The 18,550-nt window shown below is 44.0% G+C and overlaps 2 protein-coding genes across 10 annotated transcripts in view; one reads left to right on the forward strand and one right to left on the reverse strand.

Annotated features, from left to right (window-relative positions):
* Positions 1–9: 9 nt before the first annotated feature.
* On the forward strand, positions 10–11,338 carry LOC135415898 (retinol dehydrogenase 12-like). 5 transcript variants are annotated; one of them, XR_010431329.1, is made up of 8 exons: positions 367–511; positions 1,254–1,372; positions 2,145–2,300; positions 2,596–2,700; positions 3,149–3,358; positions 5,102–5,291; positions 7,185–7,446; positions 8,723–11,338. XR_010431329.1 is itself a non-coding variant. In XM_064658368.1 (7 exons), exons 2-7 carry the CDS (start codon positions 1,294–1,296, stop codon positions 7,285–7,287), a joined length of 843 nt encoding a protein of 280 aa, XP_064514438.1. In that variant the 5' UTR covers positions 10–324; positions 1,254–1,293; the 3' UTR covers positions 7,288–8,719. The 5 variants fall into 5 exon arrangements, 4 of the variants coding, with proteins under 4 accessions (XP_064514438.1, XP_064514437.1, XP_064514436.1 ...); XM_064658368.1 differs by lacking the exons at positions 367–511; positions 8,723–11,338 and adding an exon at positions 10–324 and having other exon boundaries at positions 7,185–8,719; XM_064658367.1 differs by lacking the exons at positions 367–511; positions 8,723–11,338 and adding an exon at positions 10–138 and having other exon boundaries at positions 7,185–8,719.
* Positions 9,513–18,550, reverse strand: part of ZFYVE26 (zinc finger FYVE-type containing 26) — a 47,655-nt gene continuing 38,617 nt past the window's right edge. For 4 of the 5 annotated variants that reach the window (XM_064658341.1, XM_064658342.1, XM_064658340.1 and 1 more), the window contains 7 exons: positions 17,492–17,689; positions 16,990–17,192; positions 15,997–16,138; positions 15,381–15,440; positions 13,859–14,041; positions 12,985–13,029; positions 9,513–11,914 (listed from right to left, as the gene is read on the reverse strand). In XM_064658341.1, the coding sequence (XP_064514411.1) occupies positions 11,705–11,914; positions 12,985–13,029; positions 13,859–14,041; positions 15,381–15,440; positions 15,997–16,138; positions 16,990–17,192; positions 17,492–17,689 (1,041 nt within the window). In that variant the 3' untranslated portion in view covers positions 9,513–11,704. Of the gene's footprint in view, positions 11,915–12,984; positions 13,111–13,858; positions 14,042–15,380; positions 15,441–15,996; positions 16,139–16,989; positions 17,193–17,491; positions 17,690–18,550 lie in introns of those variants that run through there. The other variant, XM_064658343.1, reaches the window with a different exon arrangement.

The following is an 18,550-nucleotide window of genomic DNA, read 5'->3' on the forward strand; positions in this document are numbered from 1 at the left end:
CTGCCGACAGCCGCCGCCGACAGCCGCCGCTGCGCTGCCTCTGCAGACACTTCGCGGCTTAGTAATTGCGGAGTCCGAGTATGACTGCGGCTTCAGGATGAACACAGGGACGCGGGTCGGAGCCGTGCTCTGCCCGGGGTAAAGAGCAGCGAACTGCTGGTGTGAAGCCGGCCAGCCTCCCGCTGCGCGCGGGTGCTCCCGGCGGGGACACTCCTGCAGCGGGGAGCACGACTCGCAGAGCGTCCGGCACCGGAAACCCCGGGAACATCTGCTGCGGCGGCTTTTTCAGGAGCGCTCCGCGTGCCGCGAGGGGCGTGTCCCGAGGTGTCGTGGGCGTGTCCCGGGCGGGCGGTGCCGGGCGGGGCGGGGCAGGGCGGTGGTGTGGTAGCGGAGCGCCGGGCGCCGGCAGAGCGCGGGTAGCGGCGGCAGCAATGCTCAACTGCTGGGGAGCTGCACTGGGCGCCGCCGTCTCCGTCCCCGTCCTCCTTTTCGTGGCAGCGCCCTACATCAGGTGCGTCTTACCGAGCGCGGCCTCGACTCTTCGCGCGCGCTCGGCCCCGCGGAGCGGCGGCGGGTGCTGAGGGGCGCGGAGGCGGCGCGCGTCGCGTCTGAGGGCGACCGGGTGTGCCCGCCCGTGTGAGTCTGTGTGCGTGCGTGTGCGTGTGGTGGGAGTGCGAACAGGGGGAATTCCGTTCTCCAGCCCGCGCTGCGCTCAGGAATCATTCAGGCTTCCCCAGCTTCAGTGCTCCGGTGCCACTGAGGCGCTCACGGCAGGAGCTGGAATGCTCGGGGCACGGGGCTCAGCCCTGGCAGCCAGCCCTCCTCCCCCCCCGCCCGGCGCTCCCCTGGGTCTGTCCCTGCCCCGCACCGGCGGCGCTCGTGGAGGGGCGGCGGGGGGCGGGGCCCGCGTTCTCCTTCGGGCGCGGCGGCGCAGCCCATTGGACAAAAGGCCCGGAGCGCGCGGCCGCAGCCAATGGGAGCCGTGGCCCCACTTGACGCACGGGCGGGACCGGGGGGCGGGGCCTGGCTCTTCAAAGCGGGAGGCTCGGGGCGCGCTCCCGATGCCCCGGTCGCGACACGGTCGCGACACGGCCGTGACCGGCCTCCCCGGGTGACGACGCCCATGAACCCCACGGGGCCCTGAGCGCAGCGGTGAGCCCCAGTGTTGGGGCGAACGCCGCGGTTCTGGGCGCTTAGCCCCGGCCCTAGCCACCTAAGGAGGTTGAGGTGACAGGTGCCGTCCCCTCTTGCAGGAGGTATGTCGCTGGAGGACGGTGTAAGTCGACAGCAAAGATGGAGGGGAAGGTGGTGATAATCACAGGAGCCAACACAGGCATCGGGAAGGAGACTGCCAGAGACCTCGCACGGAGAGGCAAGTCACAGTTCATCAGCAGGCATCCCTGTGCAGCTGGAGTGGCCGTGCCTGTGTGTCAGTAGTCCCTTTTTTGGACCTAAGGGAGGAGTGTTTCATGCTTACATTGAAGTCAATTTGATTCCAGAGTTATTGCAGATGAGCCCAAGTGTTGGTCTTCCAGAGGCTGTAACTACTGAGGTGCAAGTCCCCAGTTCCTCAACTGGTTTCATTGCTTGAACTCCAAAAATGTGCCTTGGGTACATGGAAATGCTCTGCACTGCAACTGGTTTGACAGGACTGGGGAAGTTCCTAGTTATCACTGGGTTCTGCTTGTATGAAGCTGGGAAATGCTGTAGGTCCACTGCTGTATGCTTTACTTATTCATGTTTCAAGCTAATTTGTTTTTTTGGGTAACTGATAAGAAGATTAAACTACCTGTTCACAATCCGTTTAGAAATTACGCTGGTATCCAAGTACCTCTATGTGCCCCTGATTTGACATTCTCATACCAGTCTTGTAGTACATACTCCTGACCTGGAAGAACCTGGACAGAGGCACTTCAGATGTTTCTTCTTGGTCTGAAAGCATCCTTTGGTTGAATCGTAGCTTACAATATAGTAGGAAAGGCTTTGTCCCTTCCAGCTGCTCCCCTGACTGATGCCAGTTCCCCAAAGAAAAAATATATTGCTCGTAATGCTGTGCATAGTCAGCCTGCTTGTTGTAGCCTTGATCATCCAGTGTGCTCCAGTGATGTTTCTGTTCTTGTCGTTCTCCCCTCCCCTCCTTGCAGGTGCAAGGGTGATCATTGCTTGCAGAGACATTGCAAAGGCAGAAGCTGCAGCCAGTGAAATCCGAGCTGAGACAGGGAACCAGCAAGTCATTGTGAAAAAGCTGGACTTGGCTGATACGAAGTCCATCCGCGAGTTTGCTGAGAAATTTCTAGCAGGTACAGTCTCTAGATCATTCTTTTCAGTGAAAATATTTTACCAAGGACTGCCATCTGCTCTTCTAGCCAATGCTAAATCCCTGCCCTGTGTATCTCTGTACCATGCTGGGTACTGTGGTTCCCAGCAGGGGCAGGTCAGAGGCCATGAGCTAGTTTGTGGTAGGAGACTTATCCGATTTTTTTTTTTTATGGCGATGTGGCTGCAACTCAGACAGCAAGCCATTTTTTGGCTGACTTGTGCTGTCTCTCTTCATTCTCTGTTTCCCTGATTAAGGATGTCTGTTGTTTCTTGCAGAGGAGAAGGAACTCCATATTCTCATTAATAATGCTGGGGTAATGTTATGCCCTTATTCCAAGACTGCTGATGGCTTTGAGATGCATATGGGAGTCAATCATCTTGGTAAGGCCAGTGGAATCATGTTTGTACTCAGTATAGAATCACAGAATAGTTTGGGTTGGAAAGGACCTAAAAGATTGTCGTCTTTCAACACCAATATCTGTGGCGAAATTCCAAAGGAAAATCCTGCTTTCAGATTTTCTCTTTCTCATTCTTCCTTCTTGGGGAAGGATGGAAGGCCAGAGTTAGAGTTCTGGAGATGCAATGTGGTGTATTTGCTTATCATGGATCCATTTTAAGTATCTGTACATGTTACTTGGGACATTTTGAAATGTATGACAACTCCAACTTTTTGAAGATGAGGAGCAGAACTTGAAGGCCCCAGAAAAGTTTAGCTGTTAATTCCAGGGGGTTTTGTTTTTCCTGGTCTTGAAGTGAGGGCAGCAGTAAGATACAACATATAAGCAAGCAGGGGGACCCTTCAGAGGATGACCTTTCATCTCACCCTTAGGTCATTTTCTCTTGACTTTCCTCCTGCTGGAGCGTCTGAAGCAGTCTGCCCCAGCCCGCATAGTGAACGTGTCCTCGCTGGCTCATCACGGAGGCCGAATCCGCTTCCATGATCTCCATGGTGAGAAGAGCTACAACCGTGGCCTCGCCTACTGTCACAGCAAATTGGCTAACGTGCTCTTCACCCGGGAGCTGGCGAGGCGGCTGCAAGGCAAGTTCCAGAGCCAAGTGGAGTGTTTTTCTGCTTGGGTTTTTGTGCACTGTGGATGGGGAGAGTGGATTGAAGAGAGGTCTGGAAATCAACTATGCAGAAATTGAATGGTTTGAGGCAGGTGTCACTGAGAGCTTTTTGCAGGAAGAAGGTATCTCCTGTCTGTGGAACCAGGAGACTTAGAACACTAATTGTCTTTACAACAACAGGACAGAAGAGTTTAGTAGCTTGGCACAGTTGAATGTATCTCCTTTTTCTTTGGTGCTTGTCAAAAACTAGCTGCATCCACGCAGACAGTTGTGGTATGTGAGTGGAAGCTGAAAACAGAACTACAACTGCAGTCTCCAAATAGAAAAGCTAATGCACACTCAGTTGCCTTAAATGTTGGTGGGTGGTAGAACAAGCATAAGACTAGACACTACCTCTTAAGTCACAGCATCTGTCACAGTCATGTCATTCACTCATCAACTTAAGTAGTATTTATTTACTAAAACAGAAGCAGTGTCTTCCTTAGGAAATTACTATTAGAGTAAATCAAAAGAAACAGGTGTTCTCGAAAGCCTGATGGAAACTGCTCCAGTGTCACAGATGAGCAATTTAGAACGCTTAAAGAATCACCATCAAGGTATTAGCAACAGTGGTTTTAACATGATGTCATAAAAGTATGACTTAACAGAGTTCAATGGCAAGGTTCACGCTATTACTCACTACGTGGAAGAAATTTATTAAGAAAAGTTGAGTTAGAATGATTCACACAGGTCTAGAAACATAAAGGGTAAGGAAGACCCTCCTGTTGAGTCATGAAGTTCAGATTGGACCCCCTGGCTTTCTAAACTCCTTAGGGAGCCTAGATGTGGCTAGGTCCAGTCTTAGTCTCAGACTTGGACAATGATTCATGTCTAATGGAATTATACAAAGTTTATAGTAATTAATACTGAGTAGCTATATGGATTAGTAATGTTTCCTCAGTATTAATTCAGCATGCCATCAGTCACTTACTGAGGACCTGTTGCAAGCAAGGATCTCTCCGCCTGAGTAAGGAAGGCTTTCTTAGTCTCAGGTAAGGAACCTTGAGAGGCATCCATGATCAAGGGGAGAGTCACCTGGTGTGCAGTCCAGTTGCAGTTTGGGCTCAGCTCCAGATGGGCTCATCCAAAGGTATGCTGTTGCGAAAAGGTCTCTGCCTTGAGGAGCAACCTTGAGAAGTGACTCAGCTTAAGGGGAGATCGTCACCATGCAGTCACACTGCCTGGTAGGGAGAGCTCAGAGAAGGCTCACTTTGGCTGTCATACTCATGGAATAAAGTGGTTGGCTGGTAGTCAAACTGCATACAGTGGGAAAGGTACACATGAGAGTCATTGTATCCACAACTCTCTTTGTTCCTTGATAAATCAGTCTTGGAAAAGCCACATGCTACTTGTGTTAACTGCATAATGCTCTTCCAAATTCCTGTGCACTGATGCTCACTGTCCTCTTTGTGGGTTTCCTAGAGAACTTCTTGGCCCAGATAGGGCTCAGGCCTTAACCAAACTACTGCTGGTTTGGTTAAAAGGTCAAGTGTATCTGTGACATTCAGCAAGCAGTAACTACAGAGGACTTCACTTAGCTCTCTCTATATCCAAGTCTGGACTCCTCCTTTAAGTTACAGAATATCTGCAGGTAGAATTGAAGAGTATATATATATCTTTTTAAAGACACTTTGATGCATATAGATTTGTCCTGAACTACTTTATTTTGCCATAGGCACTAAAGTCACAGCAAATGCTCTCCATCCTGGTTCTGTCTCTTCTGAGTTGGTCCGGCATTCATTTGTAATGACTTGGCTGTGGAAGATATTCTCCTTCTTCCTGAAGACACCTTGGGAAGGAGCTCAGACCAGTGTCTACTGTGCAGTAGCTGAGGAACTAGACTCTGTGACAGGACAGTATTTCAGGTGGGTGCAAGCTGAAGAAGTGATACACTGTGGAAGGCTACCTTGTTGGCTCGGCAATATGAGAGTTACTCTCATTCTTCATTAAAAAGGGACTGGGTATGAGGCTGCCTGGTAAGACTGAGGGTGACAGATACTACAACATTACCCCTGCCAGCTCTGTTGCAATTGTGTTAGAAAAAATCCCTGACCTGTGTAACACTTCATGCAATAGCAGGTCCTTTAGTGCCGGGAATATCAAAGTACAGAAATGGCTGTCACATGCTCAGAGCTTTAATCTGATCTGAGACTTGGGAAAAATCACTTTTCTGAAGAACTGTTTAGTTAATGAGGTCACTTGAGTCAATTCTGGAAAGACCACTTCGGTTCTCTTTGTAGTTTCACCCCACTGGAGCAGAAGGGGCCTGTGCTCCCAGGTAGCTGTGAGGGCTGATGGAGCTGTAGAGCTAGGAGGTGAGATTTTCAGGTCTGGCATGTGACAAAATAATTTGATTCTCCAGCGTGACAGACCCACGAGCTGGCAGGGACTCCTGCTGGGATGCTTGTCACTCTATCCTGCAAACGGTCTTGTGTAGCTCCCACTACAAAACCTGTTATTTCTTGGCTACTTTGACTTACTCCAGGACCCTGCACAGTCATGGCTTTTCCCATCACCAAAGCTATAGCCTGGAGCAGTTCCAAATCATCATCATCCTAGATTTGAAGACTGCCATTTGAACAGATTCATGCAGATATGTCTGTCAGCTTCCCACTGGGTGTAGAGCACTGTAACAATCTCATTTTTTGGGAAATGAATGTGAAAATTTTTCTGTCTTCCCCTCACCCCCCTCCCATGGATGCCTTTGGAGCCTTTGTGTCTTTGCAGAGCTTTCCTCCTGTAATTCGTGACCAGATTAGTCTCTGTAATGACTTTGCCTGATCTTTATTTGGGAGTTTGTAGTATCTTAATCAGACTTGAACATATAAATAGATGTCTTAATCTTCCCTGAATGACTGTCCATCCCAGGATAAAAATGTAGCATTTTATGTGCTGGAGTACAGAAAACTGATGGATTTTAAACTCAGGAAAAAAGGGAGTTTTGGACTTGGTGGGAAATTAGTAGCTTCAACAGTAATTCACAGTTAACATTGGACTAGCCTAAAATTATTTTCACTTTCCAGGCAATAGAGTATAAAGCACAAGTACAGACATTAGGAAAGGAATTTGCATGCTACAAGAAGACAGGTAGAGTACACCAGAGTCATTTCAGGAACATCAAAGATTGTGCACTTGTTCTAAAAACACTGGGCTGAATGGAAACCTTACAAGATGCCATTTCCTCTGTGCTCTGAAACTCCCACTTATTGCACAATCTAGCATTACAGATGAGAACACAGGATCTCTATTCCAGACAGAGTGCTGAGAAGAAAGGAGCCACAGTTCAGAGGATAATGGAAAAGGGGATAACCATGCATGGTTATTACAGTGTGATTATTCTTGGGCATATCATGGGATGAATAGGATGGGATAAATAGCTTAGAATGAAGGGCTGTTTGAATGGCTTTTTTGTAGTGTTTGCTAGAAAAGGTGCCCTGAAGAAGCTTGGTTAGCCTTAATAGCCCATTTTAGTGGTATTAATGAGAATGTAAACTAAAGAGGTTTCTTTAAGAGTTAAAACAACAGATAAAATTAGACTTGTTCTTGGTGCTTTTGGGAGAGATTCTTCCTTAAAAGCTTTCTCATGGTGGCTTAGCACCAACCCTTGCTCATTTGCTGTGTAGCTTCCCACTGTTCTTCAACTGGTCTTGAACTAAACTGATAGAAAGCAACTCCCTTATCTTAACACAGACATTTCAGTGTGCTAATGCAGATGGAGATCTTTGACTTAACGAATTAAAAGAATGTTCCTCTTACAGTGATTGCCAGCCAGCATACGTATCTCCACGTGGCCGGGATGACGAGACAGCAAGGAAGCTCTGGAGTGTGAGCTGTGAGCTCCTTGGCATCCAGTGGGACTGAGCAGCGCAGACCTCCTGTGTACCTGTGATGCTTCTCTGGGGAAGAGCACTGCTGAGAGACCTCAGGAGCAGAATGCTGTACTTCAGCTGCCCCAATGATGGCTCTATGGGCACAACCTACTTTGAATTTCTGGAATACTACACTTAAGAATTGAGATTTGTAAGCAATCACTCCCTTTTCCTAGCTGGAGAATTAAAGCACTGATACAGGGAGCAACCTTTGCTGGGTATCTCACACAGCAGCCCAAGGCTATTGTCCTCTGGCTTTAGAATAGAAAGGGAGGTTGGAGTCTTAGGTTTAGATTGTGAAGAAAAAAAAATTACCTTAAATAAAGTTCGATTGTGGGTTTTTTCCTAACAGCAATAGTAAAAAGGTAGGACTCTAAACTTATTACCTAAGGTTATGTTCAGTTCCTACAGTTTGACCTGGCAGAGTGAAAGTACTCTAGGATATTAGATTTTCTGGCAAGTAAATGCAATACAAATGCTCTCAAGCACACAGAAACAGGTGTGGGCCTTTCTGTGCCAAGCAATAGGTAAAGTTTCTAAGTGGAATAGTTTTTCTCTCTAAGTAGCTGGAGCCTAGCCACTGAGGTATCTTGGCCCTAAGTGCCCACTAATTGCAGTAAGTTCACTGAGGGCTGGGCATATCTTCCGAGAACTCAGGTTTCAATGCAGGTGACTGGGAGGTTAAAAGTTGCAGGATTGTCAGAATTGTGCATGGCCAAATTATCTTATTAAAGAAATCAACATCTCTCCTGTGAAACACTGAGCAAAAGATGGTGTAAAAATTGTCACAGTAACCCCCCCCAGCTGCACTTTAAAGGACTATAGAACCTAGAAAAGAGACCAAGTGAGTAAAAAACATCTAAACTATGTTAAAAAATATTAAACAACTTCAGCTGAGACTTGAGCTTTAAATGACACCAAACTGCCGAGCTAAATAGCTGAAGCAGGAGTTGGGACTATCTTGGTATTACGGTTGAGCCAGCTCCAGCACAGGAAGGTAAGACAAATCCTGCCATTTGTCTGCCCAGCAGTTACTGGCCGTGGCTGGCAGTCTGCCTGAGCAGGACCACACAGCTTGCACTTCCACAGGGCAGCTGGGTCAGTCCACATAGCAATGGGATTGCTCCCTTGGAACTCTAGTGCTACTTGGGTGCAAATTGCTAGAGTCTGATCCATAATCAGAGATTATTTCTGAAAGATCTAAGCAGTCAGAGACCAAGTGCCACATCTCATTGGATTATCTTCTGCTTCTGAAAAAAAGTCTGGAAATTTTTGGACTTGCATATGAGCCTGCGACTCTGACCAACTGCCAGTTTTGGGAAACAAATGCTAATTCTAATTTTTTTCTGTCTGGATGTTATCTATGCAGATCAGTCCTGTGCTACCTCTGAGCAATACTAAATAAAGCTATTTTCCTTTTACAACAGGAGACCGTATCTTCTTTCAGAAATGTTGAATCAGTTTATTTGGTGTTGCTATTATCTGCACCTGCCTTACTAATGTAGAGAACTCAGTTCAGATAACATTTCAGAGTCCATTTGTGTTCCTCCTTGTCACTCTACCTTTTTTCCCCTCCCTCTTTCCACTTCACCCTGATTATGAAGCTAAATCAACAACTACAATGTAGCAGTAGAATGCTACCTAGCATTGGAGACTAGGCTTGCTTTCTCTGTGCGATTCTCTGATCTTGAAAGTAGTTTTCAGGAGCAAGAGAAACCATTTTTTAAAAAGCAGAAAGTGTCTCTAGCGTGAAATATTTTTGCCCTTGCAGGTCAATTCTCTCTGCAAAGAAGTCTGACTGTAGATTTAACTTAAGACATATTAAATTACACATTTCCATAGAGAGACAACCACTCATTTTGACCTTGAGCAAGTCATTTATACTTCTCAGCTGATCTGTAAAAAAATGAGGGAACTAAAGCTCATTTAGCTGTGTCAAAGGGAAGCTTGTAAGGAAGAGTTAGATTAACTAGCAAAGCTCTCTGAAGAGGATTACTGAGTACACGTATGAGGCTGAACTAGCTACCTAGCTGCTGGGAGGACTTCTAAAGATGTGATGTTCCAATTGATCTAAATGTTGAGGACACGGTAGCAGATTTGGCATGAAAGAAAAATTATCCCCCTTCTAATTACTTTGCTAAGCCTAGCCAAAAGCAAAATGCAGATCTAGAAAGAGACCCCCAGCTATGCTGAAATAAAAATTAAACAGGAGATACATTAACAGTCACAATATTTTATTCTCTTTTATCACTGTAAACAAACCTTAGTCATTAACAGAGAAGTTCTTTTTAACTGGCAGTAGTCAATCCCTTTTTACTGACAAAAATTCAAACCCCCTTGATAATTCCACTACTCGTGACACAAGGCAGTTAGTCAGGATCAAAATTCCAGGTTCTGCTGGTATGAGAAAGATCCCTATGATTCTGGGTTAAGAACATCAAATTACAGCAAACACTATATAAAGTGCATCAGGTACAGTGCAAAGAGGTCAGGAAGAAAGGCAGGTACGGAGCTGACATGTCTGCACAGCAAACTCCACTCTCTGTGCTCTGTACAGCTGAAGGAACTCGAGCAGAAAAGAAGGTGTTAACGGAAATGCAGATCTGGATACCCACAAGCAGTAAAACCTCCTCCCCATAATTAGAGATTTAAAAACGATTGAAGACATAGGTAGTGTCACGTTTTAGGATTAGCCTAACAGCTGTAAGCTGATGGAAAGCTACGTCAGTCTGGCCAAGGAAACAAAAGCTTTCATTAGTACTGCTCACTAATGAGATAACGTAAATCTGTGGTCAAGGGATTCTGAAAGCTCCATGTGGTCATTTCTGACTGCTTTACTCAGACATTTCTAGCTCTGCTCTAGTGAGCAGAGTGCCTCCAAAGAGAGGTGTTTGTGTCAGTGGGGCACTGCTCTTGAAACCCTGAAGATGGACCGAATCCTTTCCAATACCAGGGAAGTCTGTTCTTTCATTACAGTGAGCTTGGGGTTAGTGCAAAACTCTTACTTGACAGTCTCAATTATTTTATGTAATAAAACTATTTACAATTCGGTTACACTTCAGAAAACCTGTCATTTCTTTTGAAGTAAACAACTTTTTAACAAAAAAGTGAATTAGTTTTCCTACTTCTGCTGAAATACATGTAAACAGTAAAGACAAACTGTTGTGGAACGCCATGTTTTGTTCTGGTTTTCTTTTTTTTGAAGGTCATACTACTGTCTACCACACTTCTGCCAATTTTTCACGTCCCAATCACAGTTGCAGGGAAGCAGCTGCTTTTTTCAGCATCCCTCATTACACGGCCATTACACGAAGACTGCTGCTTTTTTCATAAAACTGATTAACCTAACACTTCCAGAGCAAAGCCTGTCTATACAGTAGGTCCAGTTTGGTGTTCTATTGTACTTAACAGGGACAGATTATCCTGGTAATAAATAAATAAATCCCTGTGTGACAGGGATAGAAGACCACCTGTTAAATTTTGCCACAGCTTGCTTTATCAAATATTCTCTGCTATACCTGATGAAAAACTGTGGAAGTTTACTGTCAACTACTCAGTCATAAAGCTGCATGACAACAATTTTTTGGGTATTGCCATAGCAAAGAAAGAGGTACATGATTTTTCAGATATTTTAAAGGCTTATTTTCCCTTTGTACTCCCCTTACAGCATATGCCCTTTATAGCTTCATTCATCTAGTAAGGGCTGAAGTGCCATATGTATGGCACACATCACACAGTGTGACTGGTAAGTACAAAACCGGCTATAAAGAATCAGTTCCTACCTTTTCAAACAAACTAAAGAAACTGGGTACATTGTACTAGTGAAGGGAATAAAAAAAAAAAGTAGCAATGGTTTGTATAGAGGCTTAAAAAAATCTCTGAATTTTAGTCTTTGTAACCAAAGATCTCTCCAATCTTGAAAAATTTTACAGGAAACCCATAATCAGAAAGTTTATCCTCTAGGCTACATTGAGTTGATAAAATTTTTCTCTCCTCTCTACATGTTTTCTGGATTAAAAATAAAGCCCATATTATTAAGTTCAGTGCTTTTCAAAAAATATCAACCCCCCCAAAAAATTAAAAACTAACAAAAAACAAAAGCCAAAATCAGAAACAGAAAGAGAAGTGCTCTCTCCATACACCTAAATCCTTGCTTGTTCAGTTTGAAACTGCCTCCCCCACCTCTGTCAGAAAAAGAGTCAAAAAACACCCTGAGGTAGTGACTGTGTCAAAATACAGGACTGGCACTTGTAATTTAGTTCCCTCCCCACCAAAGGCACATTAGCAGCATCCATTTCCCACCAGCATGAGTCAAGAGACTTCCATTTTACCAAGAAGTACTGAACCAGAAACCTTTGAGCTGTCTCGAAGCCTTCTCCTCCTGTATGATGGCGAATGTCAATTACTTATTACTTCCTGGTGCCCTGGGCAAGCCGATTTTTCATCTTGGGCTGGTGCACGGAGAGCCACTGGGCACAGATGGCCTTCACAACGTCATCGCCGCTGCTCTCGGCCAGCTGCCGCACGTGCTGCACCAGCTGCACCGCCCTGCCCTTCTCCTGCCTCACCGAGACCAGATAGGCAGAGCGCAGCTTGTTACACATCACGTAGGCCTGGATCTGAAGCAGAAGAGGCAATCGGACCTTGGTTAGAAATCTGTAGTAAAGTAACTGGACAAGCCTAAGCGAGGGATTCATAGGAAATACCCAGTTCAAAAGTCTGTATTACAAGGTGGTAGTAGTACCATATTACTGAACAGAGCATGGCATGAAGCAAATCCCAATGAAGAAGGCAGACAGACAGCTGTATGTTATTACGTTTGTGTCTTGTAGAAATTCCTTTATTGTAAGACCTTGAAAATAGCATCACGAATCCTATCTTGTGCATTAATTTACCATATCCTCATAGCAAGGAGTCTAAACCTGTCATTTTCTTCTATTGCTGTTTCTAGAACAGCTCCCATCTTTCAGTGATAGATCTTACAGAAAGGCACAATTAAAAGCCCATTTGTAGCAGGACAAAGGACAGTCACAAATCTTAAGATTTCATTCCCAGCTATGCCACTCAGGATCTACAAGAATCCCCAAACGCTGAGCCACAGCCACCTCTATAAACATGTATCTATAGTTCACATATTTATGTGTGACTTTCCAGTGGCTTGGGCAGCTGCTATGAAAGCTAGCAAAGAAACAAAGTAGTTTAGGCCTCACTTCCTCTAAGAGAAAAAAAAAATCAAAATTGGAGAAGTTTTACCATCTAACTCTTGATCACCATAAAACAGTATAATCCTGAAACAGTAAGCTGAAATGGTCATCATTAGCTGTCTGCCGTTACTAGAAACTTGCATGCACCTATGTGAAAAGTTGAGTAACAAAACCAAAAAACCCACCAACGTGCCCCTCTGTAACACTTTTCCTCTCACTACAGCAAATGCCTAGCTCTCACTCTGAGGACTCTGAAGTTGCTAACAGGGATAGTACCAATTGGTACCTTCATGTCACAGCTCTACAGTCACAAACACCAGGGCCTTGAGGAATTCGCTACGATCTCTACAATCTAGGAAGTAGCCTTCAAAAGTCTGGCTTGCATGAAGATGAAAAAGATCGTGAAAGAGAACCCACAGGCTGTAGACCAAGACTTGGCTGTTCAGCTCTTGCTAAAAGAGTTCCTCTACTGTACTTTTACTTACCTTGTTTTCATCACTGTCCATATCCTGAATCAGATTATCGAGATCCTGTATCCAAAGAAGGGAAAAGGTGTTCACATTTAAACTGACAATAGTCTGCAAATCTCTACCCCATCAGAGATCAAATCCCTGTGAACAGAAAGGGCTGCTGAGATCACAGCAGGTGGTTGCACTGTCCCAACTGCAAAGGCTACAGATGTAGAAAATACAAAAAAATAAAAATTCCAATTCTTCCCTCGACCACAGCTTCTCCTGCCTTCCATGTCTATGGGGTATCTCTAGAGAATGCTATGAGCCTGGGAGTCCCCCAGGGACATGGCTCATGTTACATGAAATGAATTTGTAGGTTCTCTACACCCCAGCAGGAGTTGGGCCCCATGGCCCACCCTGACCCAAAGGGTGGATTGTGTCCCCTAACCTGATTAATAGAACAGTAGAGTGCAGCACTTTCCTTCACTGTGATGGGAAAAAAACTGTGGTAGGCAAAGGGAATCATAAAATTGTCTCCTATGGAAGCAGAAGGCTTCTGCCTTGACACATTCTCTGAGTTAGCCAGGGAAGCTCCATTGAAGGGAACACCTCCCACTCCAAACAGCAGCATTTGGCAGGATGTTGTGAAGCAAAGGTTCTCTCCCTACCATGGGTATTCATTTGGGAAGTGCAGGGCAGGAGCATGATACAGCTACTTCTTGTTTCCTCTCGGAGTACCTTGTATAAGGCAAACCATGCACTCCCATCTTTAAGCTATGCACAAAGTACGGAGCCAGAAGATCTGAAAAACTCACTAGAAGAGCAGCACAGGCACCAGATTTCCCTGCAGGCAGTATTGTATATACCCATTTTACTTCAAAAGGGACACAACCCAGGATGGAATTACCTCAGCGGGAATGTTCTTGAACTCATTTAGACAGTTCAGGATAATGTTATCCCCATCATTTTTTGCTGCCACTCCAGACTCATTGACACACTTCAGGAGCTGCCGGATCTCACTGTACTTCTGCTGCTTCACCAGCTGCTTGGCCACTTTGCTGTACACTTCTGTAGCCTCCAGCTGGAAGTCCTAGAGGTAGTTGGAATAGTGGAGCAACGTGTTTAATGTTCTCAGCAGGTTCTCTCACAGAGAGTCTATACAATTGAGACAATCTCTCCTAAAGACAAAATAGCACACCATGCTCCAAAAAGTCAAAGCTGTTTTGGGAGCCTCTGGTCTTCCAGTCACTAACGCTCAGGGTTGGCTGAAAGGTTTTCTATAACCAGACTGGTAAAAATCAATTTTGCTTAAGAACAAGAGCGCTGTTAACGCTTTCTTTTCAGGGTGGCAAAAAATCAATTTTATTTCTTCTGGCAAAAGATCTTTCCTAGGTCTCTACCCACCTCTCCCTCATTTAGTATGTTCACACTACATTTCTCCAGCCACTGACCAGCAGTCACCCTTTGTGTACTCCAAGAAACAGGAGGCAACTGACCATTGTACATATGAACTGACCAGCTCCCATATGAAGGAAGAGATGATAAAAATTGCGGACTGATCCCGCCATGAATAAGGCAAGAAAAAAAGGATGGAAACAGAAGCTATGCTGGGCAGCTAGATTCGCCGCTCCATTTTTACCGGGGCATAGTGACTGCTGCTGCTAAGAAGTGCTATTTTTCTGAGGCTCTTCATCTCACTACAAACAGGTGTTCTGCCTTGTACATTGTGCCCTGAAAGAAGGAGCAGGGCCTGCCACATCCATAAATACTCTTTCCATGTGCCACCTCTGTCCAAAAGTAGCCCTCCTCTACCATCTTACCATATGGATAAAAAACACTCTGAAGACTTAGGAGGCTCATGAGCTATGCTGACTGATAAGTACCTCAACTTCTACCCAGATATGAAGAAAGAGAGATCCCCAGAGAGTTTCCAGGTAATCAGCTTTGCTGTCTCAAATCAGGAGAATAGTACAGGGATAGCCCTGGCCTTATGTATGCATTGTGTCTTTGCATGGCTCTCATGAACTGCAGAGAGCTACTATGTCAGAGCTCCCCACACACATCTATGACTGTGGTTTGCCAGCGTTAAGGCACTGAACAAGGTGTACAGCAAAGGAAAAGCTGTACTTAATTCCTTTGTAGGACCCAATTAGTTTGGACATGTCCTACTGAAGCAGCATCTTAATCTCCTTACCAAGTTTCCTCCAAATACATGGACATATAAAACTTGAACTTGTGACTTTTCTTCACAAGAGGTTTTTTATGTTGGGGTTTAAAATACATTTTGGAAAAAAAAAAAAAAGGGCTTTTGTTTAAACAATTGCTACTTGCAGGAGTTACTTTGTAATAATATTGCTTTTGTAATTATTACTTTGTAATTGTTACTTTGTAATAATATTGTTTTGTAATAATATCAAGCTTTTCCATACCTGGAGAACTCTAAATGCAATCCCAAACCCCTCCTCAATGTTTTTGCCTTCCAATATGACCTGAAAAGAAAGGCACAGACAAGTCTGGGGGTGCACATGCCTTTTTCATTACATACAGTTAAATAATATTAATGCAAATTCAGATTTTGCCCAGAGGTCAAAAGACAATGCATTACTTCAACAGGAAACAGCACCATCCCAACAAGTACAGCAAATATAGGGTCTATTGTCACACATACTGATTGATTCCCTGTGGGATGTTAGGCAACTTAGAGATGGAGATGAGCTAAAGTTAAGAATGGTTAGAATAGCAGCAGTATTTGCCTTGCTTCAGAACACAATAGGATGTATAATCAAAAGGCATATTACTATTTGTATTTGGGATCCTCTGCCTCTGAAAACTGGAACTTTGAGGAGAGGAGCTCCAAGTTCTCATGTTCTCTGCTACTTTGAGGAAAATCATGAACTTTTCATAAATGATGGGTTGCATGCATGCATAAGTAACCTGCCCATGAAAAACACAACTGGCTGCCCCAGCCATCAAATGCTTCAACCTTCATATCAAGTTAGTACTGTTGATGGAAAATAGAGCTGTCTTTAAAATAGCAGTAAGTACCTTGCAAGCAACATCCATTTTCATGTTATTGTTTCCAAAGAGTGTGGGCAAGGAGGAACCTGTCATTTGAGATGTTCCTGAGCTCTCACACTGATGCAGGAATTTTGTTACTTCCATCTGCAGATCAACTGTATTGATGTGCCTAGAGAGTGAGAAAATTCTGACTTTATTTTGCAATAGAGAAAGTGTCAATTATTAATTATGTGAACTTACTAATTTTTTCAAGAAATTTCAAAAGAAGATATAAAGAATTATTTTAGTTATTTTTGACTTTGTCTTTTGTGCAGCCAAGTCTGCAGCAATGAGATTGCCTTTCAGATCTGTATGCTTAACATGCATGACAAGCTGAAGTTAAGCAATTGTTCACATTATTTCAAAGAAGTGAGCCAGACAATCTGGATTCCAAATAAATATCCACACCCACTTTTTCATTTCATCACACACACTCCCCCCCAAGTTTGTGTCTAGCCTAAAAAAAGAAAGAAAAAAGCCCCTAAGGAAACCAAGATATAAAACCTCAAGTACATGAGAGATCTGGCTAAATTTACACTTTGATTTTTGAATACAGGGATTCTATTATCTCTAGCACCTATAACTTGTGCATAGTTGAATGTTGTGAGTTAACTCCAGTAGACAGCGAAGCACCATAAAGCTGCTTGCTTTTTGGAGAGGAAAGGAAGAGAAAAAGAAAAAAAATTGTAGATTAATGTATAATTGTCTATGCACTGTACAGTTTTTGGTTTTTAAATTAAAGGAAGATAATCTGATACACAGACATATTTTTGGTAGAAACAATCAACAACCTCCTGGGTTGGGCTGTTGGGGGAAAAAGTGATGGGAATCCTATACTTATAACTACATAAAAGTCAGATTTGGGTCAGGCACAACCAGCACACGTTAGCTAAAGCCAACTTAAATGCAATCAATAAAAAAAAAAGAGTCTAAAGCCTGAATTTCCCCTCTCCTATAACTCAACTTTTTGTTTATAGATACCTCGACACATCTGTAGCAGACATTTTCTTCCGGAAAGTGAATGCCATTTTTTTCCTTCCTGAACTTCTTGAGACCTCCTGCAGGTAGACTTTGAGGTGGTCCTTGATCTTTAGAAGCCACGTCTGTTTTCCTCCCAGTTCAGTGTAAGACTTTGCTCCATGAGTGAAAAATCTAATGCAGGTCATGGCAGCACGGACATGATCCTAGAAGAAATGTACTGCAGATCACATGGACCAAACTAATCATTGTACTAAAGTGCTCACACAAAGCAGGTAATGCTCTGTTTTCTTCTAAGCACAGTTAAGTTACTGCAATGTGTCAGATCTATGACACAAACAGCAGGTCAGCTTCAGTGAGGCTCAGCCTTTCTATCTGTTTTTCAGGACTGTAAAGTAGCAAAAATATACTTGTCCAGCACAGAGATTTACACCAAAGTAAATGACCCAAAGTCTGAGAGTATTCAACATTTCACTGAAAAAGATGGCACTGTCCCTCAACTTACCTTCATGAACTGTTGCAGCTCATACAGAATATGGTAATAGTTCTTTCTTTGCAAGTGTTTGCAGGCTGCAATCAAGTAAACTCCCCAGCTCTCCAATCCTGGATCAATGGTTTCCAGCAAGTTCTCCAGCATATGCAGTTTTCCACTTTCATAACTTGGAATGAAGATCCCTTCAATAAACACTTCTGATGGGGATTCCTACACAAACAAAAATTAGCTTGAAGCATAGCCACTGTAGCTTATTTTCCTTATGTAACATAAAGGAGTATTAAGTGACAGAGATCATAAAATTAATAACTAATTTATATTGAAAGGAGTCTCTCAAGGTCATGTTGTTCAAAACACCACTCAAAGAATGATTTCCAAGTTAGGTCACATTGTTCTTGGACCTGTCCAGTTAAGTTCTGAGCATGACAAAGTAGGGTGATTCAACAGCCTCTTTGCAGCCCAGTTCCCATGTCTAAATACATGCACTGAAAAAAACCTCAAAACTTTTCTTTTATATCCAGTTGGAATCTCCCTTGCTTCAGACTGTGTCCACTGTCTCTTACCCTTTTACTGGATGCATGTGAGATAAGCATGGCTCTATTTTCCCTCTAATCACCCACTTGGTAGCTGAAAACATCACATAGGTCTCCTCTTGCCTCCTCTTTCACCTGGAAAAACCTGGCTCTATCACTCTCCTCTTACATCATGTGCTTCAGGCCCCCAGCCATTGGTGGCCTTCCACTAGACTTGCTCCACATTGACAGTGTCTGTTTTGTACTTCAGAACCCACGACTGGGTACAGTAGTCCAGATGAAACCCTACAAGCAGTGAGTTGAGGGGGATATTTACTCCCCTTGTTCTCTTGACTATGGTCTCACAAATGCAGCCTCACATGTGTTTCTTTTCATAGTAACATTAATATGTGTCAACATGGCCTGTATATATGTTCTAAAAACTTGATATGACATTTTTTTGATTTTTTTTTGTTTTAAATCTCAGAATAAGATACAAGTATACAAATAAAATGTTTCCAACCAACTGCAAAATGTTTCATCAGAAGCTCAGTACCTT

The sequence above is a fragment of the Pseudopipra pipra genome, chromosome 6, assembly GCF_036250125.1.
Source record: "Pseudopipra pipra isolate bDixPip1 chromosome 6, bDixPip1.hap1, whole genome shotgun sequence".
NCBI lineage: Eukaryota > Metazoa > Chordata > Aves > Passeriformes > Pipridae > Pseudopipra > Pseudopipra pipra.